Raw genomic sequence first — 23,478 nt, forward strand, 5'->3', positions numbered from 1 at the left:
GTAACTTGAACCCGGACTGATCCAAGAAGAAGAAGAAGAAGAAGAAAAACACCAGCCTTGTTTGGAATCAGCTGCTCTCATTGCTGCATTTGCTCTTCGTACACTAGTGTACATTCATGCCATTACAACAGAGGAGACGTAACCAGTTATATAACCATTTCCACCCTAACCATATCTGGGCTGGCCCATTTTTGTAGCTTTGCAAGCTAGCTTAGCTTGTCAGCCGCTAACAGAAGAGGAGAAAGAGCGACAAAGTCAAACACTGGACGCTGTTTTCAAGCCTCAAATGGAGGCACGGAGAGCAGGTTTGTACTTCGTAAAGTGTTTGATATTGACATTGAAATTACATGTGAGACAAAAATACACCGAAAGACGCCCCCTTGACTTGAAGGGATGGTCCAGGGCTAGCAGGTAGCGCTGAGTATTATCAATGAAACTCTAGTCTTGTAGTCGGGTCGGGGTGTCCTAACGTTTTCCACCGAGGGTCACGAAGTGGAAAATGAAAGGATGCAAGGGCCACATAAATATTTTGTAAAGCAACACATATAGATATGGCAGCCTTTTGATATAGGTAAAAAATATTATTAGTATGATCTTGCTGTTTTTGTTGAAATTGTCCAACTATATATTCTACACTTTCTTCTTAAATCATCTTCTCATGTTTGAATAATTTATATTTGTTTACATTGTCAATTTTTTTTTAATTTTCTTCTCATAATTATGGCTTAGATCTCATACAATTTGGACTTTATTCTCTTCACATTATAACATTGTATTTTTTTCAAAAATTCCATCTTACTTTAATATTTCAACTTTATGCAACTAAAATTACTTTTTTTTTCATTATGATCTTATTCTTGAACTTTTTTCTCTTAATATTTTGAGTAAAGCATTTTCTTAATGTGCCGGTAGCCAATAAAAAAAAAAGTTGGGGGGCCGCATATGACCCCTCTCATCGCTTCATGTCACGTTGCAGCAAAGGCAAGAAGACACAGAGCAAGAAAGCACACAATCGCAGCAGCTTTTAATATGCTTTATGAACAACATTTATCTTAGCTTAGCTTTCCAAAGGACACACGTACAATTCAGAGGATGTGTCTTTGTGTTCTTGTGTCCTGCAGATATCAGTGGAGAAGCCCTCCCCCCTGATCAGCAGGAGTGGATCTCCAGTGTGGAGCAGGGGAGGCCACAGCCTGCCAACATTAAAGAGGAAGAGAAGGATCAGGTCTGGACTCAGGAGGAGGCCGACATCAGCAAGTTCTCAGCGATTCGTGTGATTGTGAAGAGTGAAGACGATGAAGAGGGAGCTCAGTGGTTGCAGCTTCATGACAGTCCAAGTGAGGAGACAAAAAGATCAGAAGCGGACAGCCTCATACTTCTATTCTCAGATAGCGACGACACGGCGTCACACTCCCGCGACAGTGATGAGGAGGGTTCTAAAGCCGATATCACATGTCACACTGACAACAAGCACTTTAAATGCTCTCAGTGCAACACTCATTTTCGGGATCGTTCAACGCTGATCACACACTCAAGAACACACACGGGAGAGAAACTGTCACGATGTGGGCGTCACCCCCTCGTGACAGCTCTCTTAGTTTCCTTTTTGCCTCTGTTCCAGTTTCCATGCTCTTATTTTGGTAACCACTTCCTTTGTTGTTCTCTTCCGTTTTCCTTACCCCTGCTCTTTTCACACACCTGCTTCTAATTTCATTATCCCTATTTAGTTCAGGTGCGTGCTCTTTCTGTTGTGGTTTCATTTCGAATTGTCGTTGGTTGGTACTGGCTGTTGTTTTCCTGCTGCTGCCATTTCTGCATTAAACCTTTTATTTGCACTTTTGGTCCTGCTCTCTGCATCCTGGGGTCGCAACGCAACACCGCCAAGCGCGCCCGTGACAGAATGAAACCACCAAACGACGACCTCGCGGAGAGCGACTTTTGGACCTGGCAGATCCTGAAGGCGATGGAAGAGGAGTGCACTAAGTTCACTCCGGAGGAACTGGAGGACATGGTGTGGGGGCCGGATGGCACGCTCGTTCCCATGGCGTGGGTTCATCCGGGCCCCGTAGACGACACACCGGCCTGGCCGCGACACCGACGTACGTCTCGGCCGCCTCCAGCCAGGGCTCCACGGCGTCAAAAGGTGAAACCGCTCTCTTCCGTCTTGTCACATCAAGCCAGGACACAACCCACAGCTCACGCAGTCACTGAGTGCTGGCCCACCTCTTCGGAATCCCCGTTGCTTCCCATGCAACACGAAGAGGACCACGGCGCACGTTCCCCTCCTGTGCCAAAGCCGCGCAGCCTCAAGGGTTCCCAAACCCCGGCTACCGTGCCAAGCTGCGTGACGGCCCAGGTTCCTCCTGTGCCCAAGCCACGCAGCCTCAAGGGTTCCCAAACCCCGGCTCCCGTGCCAAGCTGCGTGATGGCCCAGATTCCTCCTGTGCCCAAACCGCGCAGCCCCAAGGGTTCCCAAACCCCGGCTCCCGTGCCAAGCAGCGTGACGGCCCGGATTCCTCCTGTGCCCAAACCCCGCCTGAGGCCCCTCCTAGACCTGGTCCGGGCAGCAGAGCGGGCTGAACTCAAGACCCTCCTCCAGGTCCCCCTCCTCCCGTCCCTGGTTCCACATCCAGCAGCATACGGCGTCTGGAATCCGCCTTCGGAAGGGGGGGCTAGTAGGACCAGCAGTGCGTCGGAGGACGCACATCACACCCCGTCCGTGGAGTGTGGGGATGATGCCCTCTGCGGGTCGCCCGAGGAGGAACAGCCCAGTGGACCTCCAGCACGACTGGTTCTAGCAGCTAACCGGGATGTGCTGTCCGGTATGTTACCACTCGTCAAAGACTCACTTTGCGGTCCCTCTGCTCCACAGTCCAGCGAAGACCGAGGGTCCGTTCCTTGTGTTCCGGCGCCACCTCTTCCACGGCGGGACGCCACGCCGCCGCCTCCTCCGGCGCCACCTCTTCCACGGCGGGACGCCACGCCGCCGCCTCCTCCGGCGCCACCTCTTCCACGGCGGGACGCCACGCCGCCGCCGCCTCCTCCGGCGCCACCTCTTCCACGGCGGGACGCCACGCCGCCGGCGCCACCTCTTCCACGGCGGGACGCCACGCCGCCGCCGCCGCCTCCTCCGGCGCCACCTCTTCCACGGCGGGACGCCACGCCGCCGCCGCCGCCTCCTCCGGCGCCACCTCTTCCACGGCGGGACGCCACGCCGCCGCCGCCGCCTCCTCCGGCGCCACCTCTTCCACGGCGGGACGCCACGCCGCCGCCGCCGCCTCCTCCGGCGCCACCTCTTCCACGGCGGGACGGCCTCCCCGGCCAGGCCCACCGCCCTGGCCGCCCCCCAGAGGAGTCTATCCATGGCTTCTGCTGGGCCTGCCGTCATGGGCGTCCCCCAGAGGAGCCCAGTTCCCTGCGGGCTGCTCACCCTTCAGGCCGCCCTCCTGCGTGGCCCTGCCACCCTGGCCGACCTCCGGAGAGGTCTGGCCAGCGACCCACCTCCGGTCCCCCCGCCTCCCATCCCTCTTGGTCTGTGGACTTTTTGGACGTCTGGGATCCGTCCTTGAGGGGGGGGTACTGTCACGATGTGGGCGTCACCCCCTCGTGACAGCTCTCTTAGTTTCCTTTTTGCCTCTGTTCCAGTTTCCATGCTCTTATTTTGGTAACCACTTCCTTTGTTGTTCTCTTCCGTTTTCCTTACCCCTGCTCTTTTCACACACCTGCTTCTAATTTCATTATCCCTATTTAGTTCAGGTGCGTGCTCTTTCTGTTGTGGTTTCATTTCGAATTGTCGTTGGTTGGTACTGGCTGTTGTTTTCCTGCTGCTGCCATTTCTGCATTAAACCTTTTATTTGCACTTTTGGTCCTGCTCTCTGCATCCTGGGGTCGCAACGCAACACCGCCAAGCGCGCCCGTGACAGAAACCTTTCTCCTGTTCGGTCTGCAGCATGAGTTTCAGCGTCAGTTCAACGCTGATCCAGCACATGATAACTCACAACAGCGAGAAACTTTTCTCTTGCCCGGTTTGCGGTAAAGCTTTCTCGAGAAAGACAAACATGAGAACACACATGAGAACACACACAGGGGAAAGACCCTTTCCCTGCTCGCTGTGCAACATGCCATTCAGTGATGGTACAGCGCTGGGGAGGCACATGAAAACACACACTGGTGAGAAACATTTCACTTGCTCCGTCTGCAGCCAAAGTTTCTCTCAAAAGGCACATTTAATAGCACACACAAGGACGCACACTGGAGAAAAACCTTTTTGCTGCTCAGTTTGTGGCCAGACATTCTCTCAGAAAGGACACTTGCTGAAACACGCAAGGACTCACACGCGTGAGAGACCATTCACTTGCAATGTGTGTGATGAAAGATTCCAACTTAACAAACACGTGTGTGCCGGTGAGAGCAGCAGTGAAACTAATTGCACTGCCTAGATTTTAATTGACATAAAAACAAGAAACCTGTAGAGTCTACGTAAAATGTTGCAACATCACAATTTACAGTACATAAATGAAATTGTAATGCAGTGGATTTGCATTGGGAGTGTCCAAAACGTGAAGCTTGTTTTTATTAGCCTGTGGCACATTGCAAAAACAAAATTAAACCATAGAACTAGAGCAAAATGTAAAGAGTAGAAGCTGTAATGTTGTTACTAATAATAACAGTAAGTTTTGTCTTTATCGAAGGATACGAAACCATAGAGAACAATGAGGCAACCACACTGAGTCACCGAAGGGGGCAGCAAACGGCACGGATTCCGAAAATAAACGAAGAAGAAAACGAGGCGGTGGGATAGCAACGGGGAATGAACAAGGAGACGCCGTAGATGTTAAATGCCTAGCTTGGCGGTTGTTGTCGTGTAGTACGCCTCTCGTTCAGTACACATTGCTGTGTTGTTCGTTAATAATTGACTAAACGTCATCGTTTATTACAATCTCTTCTCGGTTGGACTTTAAAGCTTCTCGTGCTAGCTTAGCTTGCTAGCTGCTAAAAAGGAGTCGCGGAAGTTAGCGACACATGCTAAGTGTTGCGATTGTGTGAAAATGTGTAAAGTCCAAATACTGAGAGCGTTGGTAAACGAGCGACTCACCGCTGCCGTCGAGGAAATATTTGTTGTGTTGGAAGGAACAATAGCAGAGTACGAGGAGGAACTTTGTCGGACGAAAGAGGAGAACGAGCGACAACGTCAACTGCTGGACGCTGTTTTCAAGCCTCAGATTGGGTCGCGCAGAGCAGGTTTGTTCACTTTTTACTGTTAAACGTTTAATAAAGTTACACTTTGAATGATTTGAGCTACAATAGACTTTTCCAAAGCATGCTTGTTTTGTTGTGATGTCCTACAGACGTCAATGAAGGAGCTCTTCCCCCTGAGCAGCAGGAGTGGAGCTCCAGGGTGGTGCAGGAGGAACCACAGCCCCCCCACATTAAAGAGGAAGTGTGGCTTCAGGGGGAAGTCGATGCCAGCAAGTTTCCAGTGACTTGTGTGATTGTCAAGAGTGAAGATGATGCTGAAGATGAAGCTCAGTGGTCTCGGAGTGATGGAAGTGAGGAGAAGAGAAGCTCAGACGGAGGCAGCCTCTTGGCACCGCTATCGAATAGTGACGACACAACGTCCCACTCTCCTGAAACCGATGATGAAGACTCCAAAGCTGACAACACACACTTTAAATGCGACAAAACTTTGAAGACACACATGATGATCCACACGGGAGAAAAAACATTCAGCTGCTCGGTTTGTGGTAAGGCATTTATACGACAGGCACATTTGATTTCGCACATGAGAACACACACCGGTGAAAAACCATTTACATGCTCAGTTTGCGGGGAAAGATTCTCACTTAAAGGCAATTTGATCCGACACACACGAACGCACACAGGAGAGAAACCTTTCTCGTGTTCGGTGTGCGACACACGTTTCAGTGTTCGTCCAGCGCTGATCCAACACATGAGGACACACACCGGTGAGAAGCCTTTTCTATGTTCCTTTTGTGGCGAGAGGTTCTCCCAACGGGGGCATTTGATAGGACACACACGGACACACACGGGAGAAAAACCTTTTTCCTGCTCAGTTTGTGGGAAAAGGTTCTCCATCAAAGGCACTTTGAAAGTCCACACAAGAACGCACACTGGTGAGAAACCATTCAGTTGCCACGTGTGTGATAAAAGATTTTCTTATAAGCACCAGCTTAACAAACACAAGTGCGCTGGCGAGAGCAGCAGCAGTCAAACACTTTTCCCTTGCTAAGATTGTACAAATGCTTCAGACGCTTGCTCTTGGATTTAATGTCTTTGTAGGAGCTATTTATTAGTGTGTTCCTAGGTTTCTGATATCTGTTGATTTATTTTTTGTTGTTGTTGTTTTGTTTGGATTACTTGATAATATTTTCTTGTTATTTATTTTGTTTATCTATCATATTTTGTTGGGGTTAATTAGTCGTTAATTTCTGGGTTTATTTCATTGGATAACACCCTGGGCACTTGCAATATATTTAGGTAGGCAGTGCTCATAGGACCAGCATGCACCGGGGTGGGCCTATGGTTTTTGTACCAGCGCAAGAGAGGCAACAGGAAAAGGCCTTTGTTCCTTTTTTGTTTGTTTGTTTGCTTGCTCGGTAATAAAAGGAAAGAAGAAGAAACGGAACAAGATTGTTTGGACAATGACTCTTTTGCCTGCGTAAAACAAAACCCATGGTGCATCAGTGGCCTTTTGATTATAGCGTAAGTTACGTTTATTAATTTAGTGAAGGACAAATAGCCACTACAGTCTTGGTTTATTGAAATGTATGTCCAATAATCCTGTTTGGAAACACGTGGAGATGTGACCCCAAATAAAAGTTGTGAATCAGCACCCCGAAATGACAGCCAGGGTGTTTGGGTAAGCCATGAAGACACACTTTAAAAATAGGTCCTAATTAGATAGAAAATACAGTTGGGAATTTTGGGGAGGGGGCGGGGGGGGTATAATTCGGGGATAAGATTATGTTGTTACAGACAGAAAACTTATGTAAATATTTTAAAGGAATGCCGAAATATATGGAATATTTTAAAGACAACAGCAAAAATGAGGGGGGGGGGAGCACTGAACGAAGTTCATACTAATCATACGCCCTTTCACCTCCAGTATATGACACTTTTAACATCTTTACAAATACCGATGTGGCCCTCCGTGAAAAGGTTTGGACATCACTTTGATATATTTTGTAAAATCGTTCAAATAAAATGTTGAAGTGCCGAAGAAGAAGTCTGAGGCGGGGTGTCGAACTTTATTCAGAACATCAACGCACACTCGTCACTCCGTGAGACGCAGCAACAACAACAGAGCCCCTTTCCCTCACGCTCACATCTCCGGGTGGCAACTACTCCCGCATCAATAGTTCCGGGTGAATAGCGTACCAGCAACCGAGCACTACGATATATTTGTAGTTTTCAAAGAAATGTCAAAGTGTACGAAAGCTGCTGAAACCAATCCAATGTAGAGTCGATCGGTTTGCTACTGAGAAGTGTTTGTATTTAGACAGTAAAGAAATCCCAGCGGAAGATGACAGTAATGCAACGCAGTGGATGTTTCCCACCGTTAGGAAAACAACGAAGAAGAAAAGGCGGAAGTTAATGAGAATGCCCAAACTGACCGGCGGCATAAAGAAACGTCCGCGTCATTGCTTCCATTTATGTTTTATTGTTTATCTACACGCTTTATATTCCTGTCACAAAACAACGAAGCCTCGCAATGGCTGCCCAGTGAATAATCTCGCCTCGATACACGTCTGGAGCTCCAGTTAGCATCCCGTGCTAAAGTAGCAGCCATTCTGAAAATGTGTAAAGTCCAAATGCTGAGATCCTGGGTGAGTGAGCGGCTAACTGCGGCTGTTGAAGAGATATTTGTCGTGTTAGAAAGAACAATAGCCGAGTACGAGGGGGAGCTTTCTCGGACAAAAGCGGAGAACGAGCGACAACGTCAACGATTGGAAGCTGTTTTCAGGAAGCCTCAAATTGAGTCACATGGATCAGGTTTGTTCACTTTGTTGTCATTTGGCAATATTTAGGGCAAGGTTGTCGTTTGGAATATATTCATATTTGAATCCACAATCATATGTGACGTGTTTGTAAGAGTTGGACGATCAATCCAAATATGATATTGTCGATGCCACGCTGTCGACAATAATGATAACGTTCTAGTTTATGTTACATTTTATTGGCCCACGGCACACTCAAAAGAGCTATTAATTTACAAGTAAACGAAATAAGACAATAATGGAAAACGGTGTTAAGTCAAAATATGGGGGGTACTTTTAGTGGCAACCTTATGAGAAGCAAATGTTATTGTTACGCGCTAACGATGGATCTGCGCGATCGATCGATAGCGCTGCGCCCGAGATGGATCCATCGTTAGCGCACAAATCGATGGTATATTACTGCGCCCGGGATGGATGTGTGCAGTTTGTTTAGATGCCAACAGATGGCAGCGCTGAGCGTTGTTGCTTACAAGAATCAACAAGAAGTCGATGCATGCAAATTTCAAATCTTTAACCTTCAAGCAGTTCACTTTGTTACCGTTCTCGGCGGGGGGAGTGTGAACCCTAACCCCTAACCCTAACACTGCCATTGTATGCAATTAGCAGATCAACGATTGTCATATCGTCAGCGCAGTTTCAAAGCATCGGTCTCCAGCGCAAGGTAGTTATATCCATCCTGAGCGCAGAAATCGATCGAGTTGTGCGCTAACGATGGATCCATCCCGGGCGCAGTGCTATCGATCGCGATCGTAGGTCCATCGTTAGCACGTAATATTATGACGACTATTTAAGAAGAAAGTTGGCATAGATACTAAAATGACCTCCTGTGATTGTGTTCTTGTGTCCTGCAGACACCGGAGAGGAAGATCTTCCCCTCAAGCAGCCTGAGAGGCAGGAGGGGCCACAGCCCCCCAACATTAAAAAGGAAGATGAGGAGCAAGGGTGGACTCGGCAGGGGGCCGACATCAGCAACGTCCCAGCGACTCGTGCAACTGTCCAGAGCGAAGGCGATGAAGACGAAGCCCAGCGGTCCCAACTTGGTGGAAGTCAGAGTGGTGAGAAGAGGAGATCAGAGAGCCTCACAGCGCCGCTATCGGACAGTGACGACACCGATGATGGAGACTCTAAAGATGATGTGACGTGTCGCACGGACAACAAACACCTCACCTGGGAAATTTGTGGTAAACGATTGGCCCTGAAAGGCACTTTGATCGCACACAAAAGAATACACGCCGGACAAAATGCATTCTGGTGTTCGGTGTGCAGCACAAGTTTTTGCGATCGTTTCATGTTGGAGAGGCACACGAGGACGCACACTGGTGAGAAACCTTTTGCTTGCTCACTTTGTGGTAACAGCTTTTCTCAAAAATGCAACTTGATGAGGCACACGAGAACGCACACGGGAGAACGCACTTTTTCCTGCTCGGTGTGCGACACAAAGTCGACTGACGGCACAGCGTCGGCGCACACCTGCCAGAAACCGTTTGCCTGCTCCGTTTGCGGTAAGCGATTCTCCCAAAAAGCCAATTTGGTGACGCACATGAGGACACACACCGGTGAGAAACCTTTTCCTTGTTCAGTTTGCGGTGAAAGATTCTCTCTGAAAGACAGCTTGATGAAGCACACTAGGAGACACTGATTCTCTCAGAAGTACACTTTGTTGACACACACACGAAGGCACACTGGCGAGAAGCCTTTCAGCTGCAGCACGTGTGACAAAACCTTCTCCTGGAAATACCTTGTCAGCAAACACAAGTGCAGCAGGAAATGAGCCTGCAGGAATGGCACTCTTAAAAAAAAGAAAGTGGGGGGATTAGAGGTGCTTGCATACATCAACTGCTCATCAAATCTCACACATTTGGAGCAGAAATGAGTGGTGCAAAAGTAATGTTATGCATACATTTGAATTGTTAATGAATTGTTAGTTAATTGTTAATTGTTTTCAGACCCAACCACGATAAGTGAAGTTCTACCATAATCTGCCTTTTCAGTTGTATTTCTTTGGATTTCGTGCTTCCTGAGACATGTCTGTTTTAATGTATTCCACCCACCGCCGCCTCCTCCAGGCACACCCACTATGCTGTGGCTGGTCACATTGCCGAGTGCATGGAAAGACTTCTGCTTTGTGCTGCTAACTTGATAGGAGCTGATAATAAACAGCGATTTATCTTTTTAAAATGTCCGCATTTAACATACAGCCACATGGTAAGTAGCTTTAGCATTTTCAACATCGCTAATGTGGAAAGTGTTTTGCGGGACTATCAGTATGTAAAAAAAACCCAGGAAGAGACACTAATTGGGGTGGAATAGGCTATTAGCAACCCCGCTTCCTGCATGCACACTCTATAATGCTACACAGACATGCACTCTTCTTCACACAAAATAAACACAGTTAGGAGTCTGATAAATTGCTCTTCTGACTCTTCCACACCACCAAGTAACGCTGCATAGTGGCCCGTAGACGGATCAAAACACATTTCTTTTGCTGGGAGGGAATCAGGATCTCCAACCACTTGTGCCTGATGGTGGCGTCTTTTTAGGAATTGTCAACAAATGTGGCTTTCCCTTACGAGCCATTGCTAGCAACAAAAACAGAGAAGGAGATCTTGGGGGAGGGCAACCTCTCCACCCTTCTCAGCACAGTCAAGGGGCGCACGAGGAAGGAAACAATATCTGCAGCAACGACCTCTCCCGCCGACCCCCGGAAAGAGGGTGAGGTGTCAGGTCAAACACAGATGAAGAACAATCACGCCACCGCACAATCACAATGTGTTGACTGCTACAAATACAAGTGTGGAACAGGAGAACGGAGGACTTTGCAGTGCCGGGTATGTTTTGACCAGACGCACAGCTGAGTGTGGACACTCACTCACTTACTAACTCACTTACTAACTCGCACAGCAACATTGTAAATGATGTAAGTGAACTATGTGTAGATTCTGTTTTACTACTTGATTTATAGAAATAAAAAACATTAGAAAAAAACTACACTTGCTACTTTTTATATTGCAAATATTGTTGTAAACAGTGGTGTCATTATTACAAGTATTATAAATAATTATTATTTTTTATTTACAAATAATCTCTGACAAATTTCAGATAATAGGGCAAAAGCAGGCTAATAAGCAAGCCAATAAGCAGGCTAGCCTACTACTACTAGTAGTAGTAGTAGTAGTAGTAGTAGTAGTAGAAGAAGAAGCAGCAGAAGAAGAATGATGATAGTAATAATAGTAGGCTAATTATTAATATAATAATGATTATGATATCATTGATCACTGGTTGCAGAGCCTGAGCAGCGGTTTTGCAGTGTAGATTGTGTGTACTTGTGTACATTTAACGGTGGCCTAAAACTACTGAGTATATCAATATATATGATTGTTTACAGAACAATAATTCGGTTCATTAGCTTTTCATTTAGCTAAACATTCTAGGTACAGGAGCGCCATTCTGGGGGGGGGGGCTTGGACATTCTCGGAACGAATTGTGGTGAATTGTAGGTTCCACACGGTCACATATAATTGACGCACATCAACAGCACAGCGCGAACGAAGCCGACCTGGAAAAACTCTTGGTGGAGGAGTTTTACTTCACCACGAAGAGGAGAGGGAAGCTCCGCTGAGGTATGTTGGAGTCCCTTTCGTTTCGTTTCGTTTCGTACACATATTAACAGCACGAACATGGAAAAAAAGCGAAATGTAGCACGATGTGTCCATGAAATGTCACCACTCTTGAATGTGTGCAAGGTTCTATTTTGTCCCCTTTGGTCATTACAACGAATCAGGTACAACAATCACGGCTTGTTTCATTAAAACTGTTTGTTTCTTTAATGTGCATAAAATAATCATCATGATCATCAATCATGATCCAAAACCGAGGTTCCATTGTACCGTACACGTCTATCCATTCACATAAAGTACACACATCAATTTGTCCATTCACTTACACGCATTCTATAAACATTTGTTAACAAAAATAAATATTGGGTTTTTTTTTTTGGTCCTGCAGACGTCGGGATGGAGCAGGGGGACCCACGGCCCCCCCAGCACATCAAATCAGAAGAGGAGGAGCCACGGCACCCCCACATCACAGTGGAAGAGGAGAAGCAAGCATGGGCTCAGGAGGAGGCTGACGTCAGTAAATTCCCAGTAATTTGTGTGATTGTGAAGAGCGAGGATGAGGATGAGGACGAGGGCGAAGACGATGAAGCTCAGTGGTCCCAACTTGATCGCAGTCAAGGTGAGAAGAAGAGAAGCTCGGAGGCAGGCAGCCTCTTAGCTCCGCTGTCGGATAGTGACGACACGGACGAGGAAGATTCCAAAGCAGATACTCGCAGGCGTCACACTGACGACAAACACTTGAAATGCTCTCAGTGCGACAAAACTTTTGGTGACGGGAGAATTTTGAAGCGACACACGAGGCTCCACACGGGAGAAAAACCGTTCATTTGTTCGGTTTGCGGTAAGAGCTTCAAGTTGAAGGAATATTTGATCGTCCACATGAGGACTCATACGGGAGAAAAACCGTTCATCTGCTCCGTTTGTGGAGGCAGATTCTCTCAAAAGGGGAGTTTGATGAAACACACAAGAACGCACACCGGAGAGAAACCATTTTCTTGTTTAATCTGCAGCAAAACTTTTTCTGCCAAGGGACACTTAACAGCACACACAAGGACACACACTGGAGAAAAACCATATTCCTGCTCCGTGTGCAACACAAGTTTTAGCGACAGTTCGGCACTGGGGAGGCACGCAAGAACACACACTGGTGAGAAACCTTTTACTTGCTCGCTTTGCGGTGAAAGATTTGCTCAAAAAGGAAATTTGATGGCACACATGAATAGACACACTGGAGATAAACCATTTTCATGCTCCTTTTGTGGGCAAAAATTCTCCCGAAAGGGGATTTTGCTGAAACACACAAGAAGACACACTGGGGAGAAACCATTCAGTTGCGATATGTGTGATAAAACCTTTACTTATAAGTACCAGCTGAACAAACACAAGTGTGCTGGTGAGAAGAGCAGCGCTTGATGACGTCACGCGTGATGACGCTGACAAAGGAGTTGCTATGACAACGACATGGATGTTCTCATTTTAGCGTAGAAATAAGTATTCTGTGTGAATGGGATCTGAAATAAAAGCGGGGCTTGTAGGCCATTTTTTTGGCACCTCATTTTTAAAAATCATGTTATTGTATATTACCCTCATCACAAAGCTAATATGTGAATGTTTTCTTGAAATAGCTTAGCATATATTTCCCTATATTTGATTGTTTGTAGCATCTTGAATGTACAAAATGTATCAAAGTGGCTCCTGCGTCCTTAATATTTCTGTATGCAGCGCTCACAGGAAAGGGTTTGGACGCCCCCCTAAAGTATGAAGTAGTAGTACTATTAAGTGTATTGCTTGGAATTACTTGCATACAGTCGACATCAGGAGTGTCCAAATTGTTTTTCAGCGAGGGCCACATACTGAAAAACGGAAGGACGCAAAGGCCGCTTTTATATTTTGTAAATCAACACATGTAGATATGCTATAAAGTTATATATATTTCAAGACAAAACGACATGTTTTTTTCATAATAGCTGACTTCCCATAATATTTGGACTTTATTCTATATTTGAATGCCATATGTAATGCCTTTTTTCTTTAATGTTGCAACTTTCTGCTGCTGAAACGTTATTTTTCATTATAATATGACTTTCTCTTCAGATTACAACTTTTTTCTATCAATATTTCGGCTTTATTCTTGTAAAACTACTGCCGATTGTTCAATTTCTGCTGCTGTTTTGTTGTTCAATGATATTTTAGAATGTGCCGCAACTGACCTACATTACACGGTGTAATACATTTACGTCGTTTGTATTATTTCCGCAATATATTTACAGCATAAGAAAATCTACAAAACAAAAAACTTGCGAGATATGTAGAAGCCATGTGTCTCCGCAAGATGGTGACAAAAACAACCGGAATGAGACACCACCGAAGAAGAAAATGCAAACGTTAGCTACATAGCGCTAAGCAGGGAGTCGCCGTGTATGTTTTTGCTAAGATTTGCGTATAAAGCTCGATTTCCTTTTTCGGGGTTGTTACTTCAGCATCGACTAAGCGTCAAAGTTTATTATCTCTCGTCTGAGTGCATTTCGAAGCTGCTCCAGTTAGCTTAGCTTGCTAAGTTGCTAAGTTAGCAAGGTGTTGTTGTTATTATTGTGGGCGAAATGTGTAAAGTCCAAATGCTGAGAGCCTTGGTGAACGAGCGACTAACCGCTGCCGTTGACGAAATATTTGTAGCGTTCGAAAGAACGCTAGCAGAGTACGAGGGGGAACTTCGTCGAACGAAAGATGAAAACGAGCGACAACGTCAGCTGCTGGACGCTGTGATGTTCAAGCCTCAAATGGAGTCACAAGGAGGTTTGGACGCTTCTCGTTGTTTAATAACTCTAACTTGATCATTTAGCTCAACGTCTTCCTTTTCCCATTTGGAGTGTTTGTGTTCGTGTGCCCCGCAGAAGTCAGCGAACAAGATCTTCCTCCTGTGCAGCCGGAGTGGAGCTCCAGGCCTCCCACCATCAAAGAGGAAGAGCGAGCCGGGAGTCCGGATGATGCTGACGTCAGCAAGTTTCCGGTGACCCGTGTGATTGTGAATGGTGAAGAAGACGACGATGAAGCTCGGCGGTCACAGCTTTACCGCAGCGAGGCGAGGAGGAGACCGGCAGCGGGCAGCCCCTTCGCTCCGCTCTCGGATCGTGACGACGCCGTGTCGCGGCCTCCTGGCGTCGACGAGGAAGACCGTCGAGCTGATTTGAAATGCTCTCAATGCGGCAAAACGTTTGCCAGCAAAAGCCGCCTAAAAAAGCACAAGAAGCATCACAATGACAGCAAACAAGTGTTGAAGTGTTCACAATGTGACAAAACCTTTGGCAGCAAGACTGATTTGCAAAGACACGTGAGGATCCACACGGGGGAAAAACCCTTCAGCTGCTCCTTTTGCGACAAAAAGTTCTCCGTCAAGGGAAATTTGATTGTGCACACCAGGACGCACACGGGAGAAAAAACCTTTTCCTGCTCGTCGTGCGAGCAAAGCTTCGGCGTCGGTTCGGCGTTGCGGAGGCACATGAGAACGCACACTGGCGAGAAACCTTTCTCCTGCTCATTTTGCGGTGAAAGATTCTCTCAGAAGGGCCACATGATGAGACACACCAGGACGCACACTGGCGAGAAACCGTTCAGTTGCAACGTGTGCGAGAAAAAGTTCTCTGAAAAGTACAACATCAAGAAGCACAAGTGTACTTGTTAAAAGGGATCAGACATATCACCGCGATGAAGTATTAAGTGTATTGATCGTGTTCTTTACTCATTTACAAGTACATTTACAAGTATTAAAGTCGCATTCGCAGGAAGACTGGAACCTCAACTGTTTATGTTCACTGTTTCCCGGCTGCCGCAAATACATTTGGAAATGTAGCACTACCTGTTTGCCTCACCAGTAAACACATTATAACGGGACTGTCTGTGACTGTAGCCCACGGTGCCAACTTTGTCCAGTAGATGGCATCCTAACTGCTTCCTAACACGGCTCTTGTTTGTATTTGTAAACATGTTGGTTTTGCTGTTTGTCTCGGAAACGGACATTTGCCACAACACGCAAGGACACACTGGAAAGAAACCGTTCAGTTGCAACGTGTACGGTGAAAGGTTCACTTACCATTATCCCAAATATGTCTGCTAATTTTTCATTGCAGAAAAAAAGAACTCTGCAAGAATAAAGTCATAATGTTATTCAAATAATTGACATGAATCATATACGCGACTTTAAGTAAGTTATACTGTACTGCTGTCGGATTTGCATCGTATATCTATGCAGGACAGGGTTCAGCCGCTAGATGTCACTGTAGCTTGGCTACAGCTTGGCTGTGTTGCTCGTGAAAGCGGCAGCTATTATCCGTAGTTTCTGCTTCTTTTTTTACTTGTATTTGTATTAGACGCTTGCAATAACATAAATGCAAGAGCATTCATGACTTGGAGAATGTGGCTGAATGTAGTAACAAGGTGACTCCAGGAGATGGCAGCAATGCTACGTCACGGAATCCAAGTCCCCCAAAAGCAGCCGAAGAAGACAAAAGCGGATGTTAGGAAGAAATCGCTAAGTATTGAATGTTCAATATTTGTTATTGTATCTATTGCCGCGTTTGTTGTGCATCCTACCCCTATTTAATCGCGTATTACGTTTCAGTCGTCGTGACAACATGTAGCCTCGTCTAGGTTGCACTTTGAAGTTGGCTCTGGCTAGCTTAGCTTGCTAGCTGCTAACAAAGAAGACTCTGAAGTTAGCAACGTATGCTAAGTGTTGTTATAGCATGAGGATGTGTACAAAGTCAGATATCGTTGGTGAACGAACGACTCATTCGTGATGATGTAGAGATATTTGGCGTGTTAGAAGAACACCTCAGTTAGCGGAGGAACTTTTGCGGACAAAAAGGAGAACGAAGAACTACTGGACGCTGTTTTCAAGAAGCCCCAAATGGAGTCACACAGAGCAGGTTTGTTCACTGTTACTAATTATTTTTGTTGCTATAGCTTTATGTATGTTTGTAATAATAAGACCCAATTGCCCTTAATTCGGGTGTTAATAAATTGTAAAGATGAAAATGAGTTAACTCCTTTGAAGCTAGGATGTTTGGTTTTGTTCCAACAGCTTAGCACTTTATAATCAACCCTTCGAGCCCAAGATCACTGGTCTAAATCACGCCATAAAACATAATAATTCCATAAAACAAACATTTAAAATGAAGCGTGCAGATCAAATATGTTAAGTTGTCATATGCACCGTTAAATGTGACATCACAGTGAGCCAGAAACCGAGCCTTCGGAGCCATCCCAAACTTCTTTCAGGCCTCACTTCCAAATACGAAGACCTCATTATCTGAAACCTTGGCATCATTTAAGACAATAATAAAACATTCTAACAACATTTATAGGTCAGAAAAGTGGGGAAAGCATAATAGGTCCCTTTAAGACACCTCGCGTCTGGTTTGTGAGTTCTCTGGTCTCTACAGGTGGTCCTCGTTTTGTGGTGTCTCTTGGTTACTTACATGTTCCCTTCCATAAATGAATTAAAAACTTGGTCAGTAAACACGCGAGTCACTCAAGAACTAGGTACAGCACGGTGCACAATGTGCTCAATATTGGACACACTTGCTTGACTTACTAAAATAATTGAAAGGGGACCTGTTATGCCTATTATTAAGCGGCAAGGAAATACAACTTGAATAGGTGCAGAGTCTGGAGGATCTAGAAGCGCGGATTGTCGAGTATAGCTGCCCTCCAGGAGTCCAGAACACAATACAAAGTCCTGAAAACGAGTGTAGGAGGTCCCCTGTAAGAGTGACGATCCGCCTGGATGTTGTAAAGATGCCAAAGGATCAGCAATGTCTTCATTGCAGAAACGAAACAGGCTACTAGCAGCCACAACAACAACACCAAAACATCAACAGCAAACTCAACTGTCCTCTTTCCAATATGGTCTGTGCTCTCCAGTGACCATCGGAAGTCCTTCAAGACGTGTTTTCATTGGTTCCTTTGGTGCGGTGCATGCCGGGCAATGTCGGACAAAATGACCTTACCAGATAGTCATCGTCATCTTGTGCTCTGCAGCCATCGATGAAGGAGATCCACCCCCCGAGGAGCAGGAGTGGAGCTCCAGGGTGGCGCAGGGGGAGCTGCAGCCCGGCCACATTAAGGAGGAAGAGGAGGAGCGCAGCATCAGTCAGGAGGAGCAGCAGCTTGAAGGGCCGGAGGAGTTCCCCGTCATTCGAGTGATTGTGAAAGGCGAAGACGACGAAGATGAAGCTCGGCGGTCACAGCTTGATCGCAGTCCAAGCCAGGAGAAGAAAAGAACAGAAGCGGACAGCCTCTTAGCTCCGCTGTCAGACAGCGATGACGCCACGTCGCGCTCTCCCGCCACGGATGATGACGCTAAAGACTTTAAAGCGGATACGAGGCGTCACGCTGACAGCAAACACTTCAAATGCTCCCAATGCGACAAAACCTTTGACAAGGTGACGCGTTTAAAGTCACACATGAGATGTCACAAGGGAGAAGAAATCTTCATCTGCCCGTTTTGTGGCAAGAGTTTTGGTGTGCAGGAACATTTGATCAGTCACATGATGATCCACACTGGAGAGAAACCTTTCATTTGTTCAATCTGCGGGGGAAGTTTTGCCCTGAAAAATACTTTGATCATACACATGCGAACACACAGCGGCGAGAAACCTTTTACTTGCTCGGTTTGCGGCGAAAGATTCTCCCAAAAGGTCAATTTAACAACTCACATGAGAACGCACACGGGAGAGAAACCCTTTACCTGCTCGGTGTGCGGGGAGAATTTCTCTCAAAAAGGAAATTTGATGAAACACATGAGAACGCACACAGGTGAGAAACCATTTCCCTGTTCCATTTGTGGCGAAAAATTCTCCCAGAAAGGAAATTTGATTATACACATGAGAACGCACACCGGTGAGAAACCTTTTCCCTGCTCAGTTTGTGGCAAAACGTTCTCTCTGAAAGGCAGCTTGATGAAACACACGAGGACACACACGGGGGAGAAACCGTTTTCTTGTTCAATATGTGGCGAAAAATTTGCCCAGAAGGGAAATTTGAACATCCACACACGGAAACATACGGGCGAGAAACCATTCAGCTGCAGTCTGTGCGATGAGAAGTTCTTTCAGAAGGTCCAGCTGAACAAACACAAGTGCGCAGGTGAGAAGAGCGTCAGCACGTGAAATAACTTTATAACAACATGGCAGCCTCGTTGCATCTCCATTGGCGGATGTGATGACAACATGGATGGACGTGTCCTTGTACTCTTATTGTCATGTTAAACACGTGTAAGCAACACTTTAAAATCACACAAACACGTCTTCCTTCTTGTAAGCTGGTACTTGTGACCTTCAATAAATCACAAGTCTTAAAAGCCCAGTATTAAATGTGTGCCCTTTTTGCCTTAAACAGTAATTGTAGTTAATTGGCCACAAACCGATTTTCTGTCATGCCACTGAACTGTTAATTAACCTCGGCATACATTTGCACAAGTAAGCACATTTTTACACAACATGAACACAAGGCAAGGTGAAGATCCCAGCTCGGCCAGCAGCTAGCCGCAGCCAATTACGACATAAACTGTTGAAATACAGATTAAGTCGTTTTTGGGGGGGGGGGGGTTAGCACGAGTAGCCACATTCCGATAGATCCGGCGACTCTCTCCATTCTGGTCTCTCAGTCAATCCATCTGCCTTTGCAAAACCAAAAGATTTTTTTCCTCCGAGTGCAAACGGCTTTACCCACCATATACGTAAATCATGACGGGCAGCTGTTGGGGCGCCATCTTACGAATTCTGCGATACACCAGGGCGGTGCATAATCCAAACGGCACCAGACCTGTTATTATGGTTCTGGATAGGTAGACGTCTTCAATGTCCTCCACGAAAAGACACATGACCTTGATGACCTTACACTTCCCCCACCTGTCCATCATGAACCCATCGGTGACCGTTCCGTCAGGGCAGACAGGTTCCCCTGAACCCAAGCTTCTTGTTGAGAAGATCTTGTTAATTGCGTGGAGAGACCAGTCGATCAATTCCATGATTTCCACTTAAAGAGCATTGCAGCGAGAGGCTCTTAAAAGCAGGACACAGGATTAAAAACGAGACTTCATTCATTCATTTTTTCTCGTTATTGCAACTTTTTTCTTTGAAGGGGACATTCTACTCATTTTTGAAAATCGAAATTTTAATATGTTTTAATTAAAGTAATTAATTAAATTAAAGAAAATTCACAAGAAGAAAGCTGAAATAGTTGTAAAAGTAAAACAATCGCAGAAATTGAAAAAAAACTGGTGCAATTTTATAAACTTGTAATATTCTGAGTAAAAATAAGATTAATTGCATAAATGTTGTTATTATGACAAATATTCACATATACTAGCTAGAATATATTCCCTAGTTATGGTGTAACAATCTAACAAAATAGGTTTCATCATCAGACACAAGAGGGAGCCAAATGTGACCGATGGGTGGCAGCATTATGGCGTCATGGCGGCGGCGACGACAAGACGCCACCGAAGAAGAAAAAGGCGGAAGTTAACAGTGCATCGCTCACAGAGGCCTTGTGTTCGTATCAAGTCTTTGCTTTCGAGTGTTTTCACCGTGCTTTTCTTCGTAAGAACCCGTTTCTTGTATGAAAAAAACGATAAAACGTCACATTCGCGTACAGTCTCGCCGCTCTCGATGCGCTTTGAAGCTTGTCTCAAACGAGCTCACCTTGTTAGCTGCTAACAAAGAGACGCGGAAGTTAGCATCCCGTGCTAATGCTGCCACCCGTCGTGTTGTGTTAGAAAATGCGCACAAAGTCTGACAGCGTTGGCGAATGAGCGACTCGTTGTCTCTGCCGAAGAAATATTTGTAGCTTGAAAAAGGAAGCAAGCGGAGAACGAGGAGGAACTTTGTGGAACAATAGAGGAGAAGGTCAACTACTGAACGCCGCTGTCACGCCTCAAATGGAGTCACACGGAGAAGGTTTGTTCACTTGTTAGTCTCACATCTTCAATGATTTATACATTTTAACAGTGTAGGCTGACCTCATTGGTTTCGGTTCTCGTACAAAAGAGGACACTTTGGATCGGCGATTGTTTCTGACGTAATAAAAGTAAAAGTCATTTATGAATCCAACAACAATGCCAAAACAAAAAATGACACACACAGGATTGTCTTGTGACTGCGGTTTTCAATTTTGTGTTATAATGTTGTTTTGTGTTATTTTGTTGTGTTATAAAAGCGAGCAACTAACCTTAGTTATTATGTTCTTGTAGCTAATATTTTGACTTAAGAAAGTATTGTGTATCCTTTTTAGTACCAGGACTGTATGTACTATTTCTTAATCTTCATTCTTTCATGATTAAAGTATTATTACATATGCATGTTTGTTACATATATTTACTTACCTACTTACATATTACTGAATGCTCCAGCCAACTCTTCATTTATGTGACTGAAAGGGCTATCTACAAGCTGAAATCTGCTAACGCTCAATCCTGGAGCATCTCCACCTTCTTGGCTATCGGGAACTTTGATGCGGAGGCTGAAGTGTGAGATGATCGCCATCCTTGTCTTGTGATTTGGACGGTAACGGGGCAGCATGTATTTTATGCTACTTCAGTTTCCATCCACTCTGCAGAGCTCTTGCTTGCCCCCAAACTGAATGCCATGATATTCCTCCACCAAACTTGACTGTTGTCTGGGTGAATCTTTTGTTTTGTCCCGTATTCGTGCTGAATGGGGTGCATTTTAATGAATGATTCATCAGAAAAGTCCACCATCGCCCATTATCTTACAATTCTTCAGCAGGATGGCACTGCTTCTCACACTTCGGCCTCCACGTCAAAGCTCCTGATAGTGAAGAAGGTCAAGAGGCTCCAGGATTGGCCAACCCAGTCACCACACATGAACGTAATTGGACATGATCAATTTGATCAATTAGTTGAGCTCACGGGAGTCATCCACCTCAGGGTCAGGGTTAGGGTTCGCGTTAGCGTCACCGAGGCACCCTGACTTTATCTTCTGATGTTTTTGGAGCATGTTTGTGTTGCCAGGCACTGTAAGTTCTCTTTTGGACAAAAGCGGAGGTCAGGTGATAATTGACATGTGCATGCGGTCATCGCCATCAGTCAGTGGTGCGGATGTAATGATTGACACTTGAGACTGTCCAATGATTGAACGGTGCCTGAAATGCTCTAGTAATGTAGACAGAGAGGCGGCTCGTCATCCGTACTGACCCCCAATCATAATTGCTGTGTTTAGTTGTGCACATTTCTGTCCAGTCGGCGCAGAAGCAGCTTGTCAGCACCAGCGTATGACTGCAGAGTCGACGAGCAACGTCACGATAAAATAACCTATCCTGTATTCTTGTCACGGGCAGACATCCGTGAAGATGAAGAAGATCTTCCCCTTGAGCATCAGGAGTGGCGCTCCCGGGTGGCGCAGGAGGAGCCACGGCATCTCTACATTAAAGAGGAGGAGGAGGAGCATAGCATCAGTCAGGAGGAGGCCGACATCAGCACGTTTCCGGTGATTCGTGTGATTGTGAAGAATGAAGATGACGAGGATGAGGCTCAGTGGCCGCAGCTCGATGACCGTCAAAGTGTGGCAACGAGAAGATCGGAAGCGGACAGCCTCTTAGCTCCACTGTCCGACAGCGATCAGACCGACGATGAATACCCCAAAGGGGATCGATCGCAAAAAGGCAGCAAAGACTTTCAATGTTCTCAGTGTAACAAAGCTTTTGGCAGAAAGCGGAATTTGAAAACACACATGATGGTCCACACCGGAGAGAAACCTTTCATTTGTTCCATCTGCGGTGGAGGTTTCTCTCTCAAAGGCACCCTGACCATACACATGAGAACACACACAGGGGAGAAACCTTTTCCCTGTGAAGTTTGCGGCGAAAGATTCTCTCAGAAAGTCAACTTAACAAAACACATGAGAAAGCACACTGGGGAGAAACCGTTTCCCTGCTCGATTTGTGGGGAGAAATTCTCCCAGAAAGGAAATTTGATGATACACATGAGATGGCACACAGGTGAGAAACCCTTTGGCTGTCCAATTTGCGGAGAAAACTTCTCTCAAAAAGGAAATTTAATGATCCACGTGAGAACGCACACCGGAGAAAAACCTTTTCCCTGTGAAATTTGCGGACAGACATTTGCCAGGAAAGACATTTTGCTGAAACACACACGAACACACACTGGCGAGAAACCTTTCACTTGCTCAGTTTGCGGCGAGAAATTTGCTCAGAAAGGCAACTTGAAGACGCACACCAGGAAACACACCGGAGAGAAACCTTTTAGCTGCAGCCTGTGTGACAAGAGGTTCGCTTACAAGTATCAGCTGAACAAACACAAGTGCGGAAGTGAGCTCGGCGGCAGTAAGTCCAATCCGAACGAGTCCTCAGGGCGTCAAAAAGTTTGAAAAAATGGACAATAGGTCAAAAACATTTGTGAACGTATGGCGCTTAAGTCACACCAAAATCGAAATTGCTTCCATGTGTGACGTCAGCGCGCCTCGCACCGTCTTATTTCACTGTGAAGTCGCTGTGAAACGTGATATTTGTTCATAAAATACACTATATGCTTTAATGAGAGCTTTAATGTATATAATGTTATCGGATCTGCATTAAAAGTTGTGTGGCTTAGTGAAAGAATTGAGAAAAGAGCAACGAGCCTTTGAATCATGGTTTTTATACAAAATGTGATACTTTCCCAACCGCTGTTGGATATTTTTTACAAGCAATAAAAATACCAAAGGCAACTCTTGGTCTCTGATTTTGTGACTGCGATGCTTCTTCCCAATTGAACCACTTGGTGTCTTTTTTGCTACGTAATGTTGCATTTCAAATGACGCTGGCGT

At 45.8% G+C, this 23,478-nt stretch overlaps 6 protein-coding genes across 6 annotated transcripts; all 6 read left to right on the forward strand.

Moving 5' to 3' along the window:
• Positions 1 to 72: 72 nt before the first annotated feature.
• Positions 73 to 2,013, forward strand: LOC131139195 (zinc finger protein 454-like). The gene is made up of 2 exons (XM_058088538.1): positions 73 to 305; positions 1,122 to 2,013. The coding sequence occupies exons 1-2, from the start codon at positions 287 to 289 to the stop codon at positions 1,706 to 1,708; spliced, it is 606 nt and encodes a 201-aa protein (XP_057944521.1). The 5' UTR covers positions 73 to 286; the 3' UTR covers positions 1,709 to 2,013.
• Positions 2,014 to 4,577: 2,564 nt separating this feature from the next.
• Positions 4,578 to 6,941, forward strand: LOC131139186 (zinc finger protein OZF-like). The gene is made up of 2 exons (XM_058088527.1): positions 4,578 to 5,241; positions 5,349 to 6,941. Exons 1-2 carry the CDS (start codon positions 5,049 to 5,051, stop codon positions 6,248 to 6,250), a joined length of 1,095 nt encoding a protein of 364 aa, XP_057944510.1. The 5' UTR covers positions 4,578 to 5,048; the 3' UTR covers positions 6,251 to 6,941.
• A 645-nt stretch (positions 6,942 to 7,586) lies between these two features.
• LOC131139191 (zinc finger and SCAN domain-containing protein 2-like) lies at positions 7,587 to 10,960 on the forward strand. Its single transcript, XM_058088535.1, has 2 exons — positions 7,587 to 8,013; positions 8,870 to 10,960. Exons 1-2 carry the CDS (start codon positions 7,818 to 7,820, stop codon positions 9,655 to 9,657), a joined length of 984 nt encoding a protein of 327 aa, XP_057944518.1. The 5' UTR covers positions 7,587 to 7,817; the 3' UTR covers positions 9,658 to 10,960.
• A 548-nt stretch (positions 10,961 to 11,508) lies between these two features.
• Positions 11,509 to 13,642, forward strand: LOC131139188 (gastrula zinc finger protein XlCGF8.2DB-like). The gene is made up of 2 exons (XM_058088530.1): positions 11,509 to 11,638; positions 12,024 to 13,642. Exon 2 carries the CDS (start codon positions 12,032 to 12,034, stop codon positions 13,046 to 13,048), a length of 1,017 nt encoding a protein of 338 aa, XP_057944513.1. The 5' UTR covers positions 11,509 to 11,638; positions 12,024 to 12,031; the 3' UTR covers positions 13,049 to 13,642.
• Positions 13,643 to 13,991: 349 nt separating this feature from the next.
• On the forward strand, positions 13,992 to 19,138 carry LOC131139838 (zinc finger protein 182-like). The gene is made up of 5 exons (XM_058089764.1): positions 13,992 to 14,428; positions 14,503 to 15,311; positions 16,455 to 16,557; positions 17,555 to 17,620; positions 17,672 to 19,138. The coding sequence occupies exons 1-5, from the start codon at positions 14,236 to 14,238 to the stop codon at positions 18,799 to 18,801; spliced, it is 2,301 nt and encodes a 766-aa protein (XP_057945747.1). The 5' UTR covers positions 13,992 to 14,235; the 3' UTR covers positions 18,802 to 19,138.
• A 990-nt stretch (positions 19,139 to 20,128) lies between these two features.
• Positions 20,129 to 23,338, forward strand: LOC131139187 (gastrula zinc finger protein XlCGF8.2DB-like). Its single transcript, XM_058088528.1, has 2 exons — positions 20,129 to 20,592; positions 21,992 to 23,338. Exons 1-2 carry the CDS (start codon positions 20,574 to 20,576, stop codon positions 23,038 to 23,040), a joined length of 1,068 nt encoding a protein of 355 aa, XP_057944511.1. The 5' UTR covers positions 20,129 to 20,573; the 3' UTR covers positions 23,041 to 23,338.
• Positions 23,339 to 23,478: the final 140 nt, after the last annotated feature.

Source organism: Doryrhamphus excisus, chromosome 12 (assembly GCF_030265055.1).
Source record: "Doryrhamphus excisus isolate RoL2022-K1 chromosome 12, RoL_Dexc_1.0, whole genome shotgun sequence".
Taxonomy (NCBI): Eukaryota; Metazoa; Chordata; class Actinopteri; order Syngnathiformes; family Syngnathidae; genus Doryrhamphus; species Doryrhamphus excisus.

Bases quoted from the DNA above. Each gene is read 5' to 3' on its own strand.
- LOC131139186 (XM_058088527.1), top strand. From the start codon at position 5,049: ATGTGTAAAGTCCAAATACTGAGAGCGTTGGTAAACGAGCGACTCACC. The intron at 5,242-5,348 runs GTTTGTTCACTT...GATGTCCTACAG, and splicing joins GATTGGGTCGCGCAGAGCAG to ACGTCAATGAAGGAGCTCTT.
- LOC131139191 (XM_058088535.1), top strand. From the start codon at position 7,818: ATGTGTAAAGTCCAAATGCTGAGATCCTGGGTGAGTGAGCGGCTAACT. The intron at 8,014-8,869 runs GTTTGTTCACTT...TGTGTCCTGCAG, and splicing joins AATTGAGTCACATGGATCAG to ACACCGGAGAGGAAGATCTT.
- LOC131139188 (XM_058088530.1), top strand. From the start codon at position 12,032: ATGGAGCAGGGGGACCCACGGCCCCCCCAGCACATCAAATCAGAAGAG.
- LOC131139838 (XM_058089764.1), top strand. From the start codon at position 14,236: ATGTGTAAAGTCCAAATGCTGAGAGCCTTGGTGAACGAGCGACTAACC. The intron at 14,429-14,502 runs GTTTGGACGCTT...TCCCATTTGGAG, and splicing joins TCAAATGGAGTCACAAGGAG to TGTTTGTGTTCGTGTGCCCC. The intron at 17,621-17,671 runs GTCGGACAAAAT...TGTGCTCTGCAG, and splicing joins TGCGGTGCATGCCGGGCAAT to CCATCGATGAAGGAGATCCA.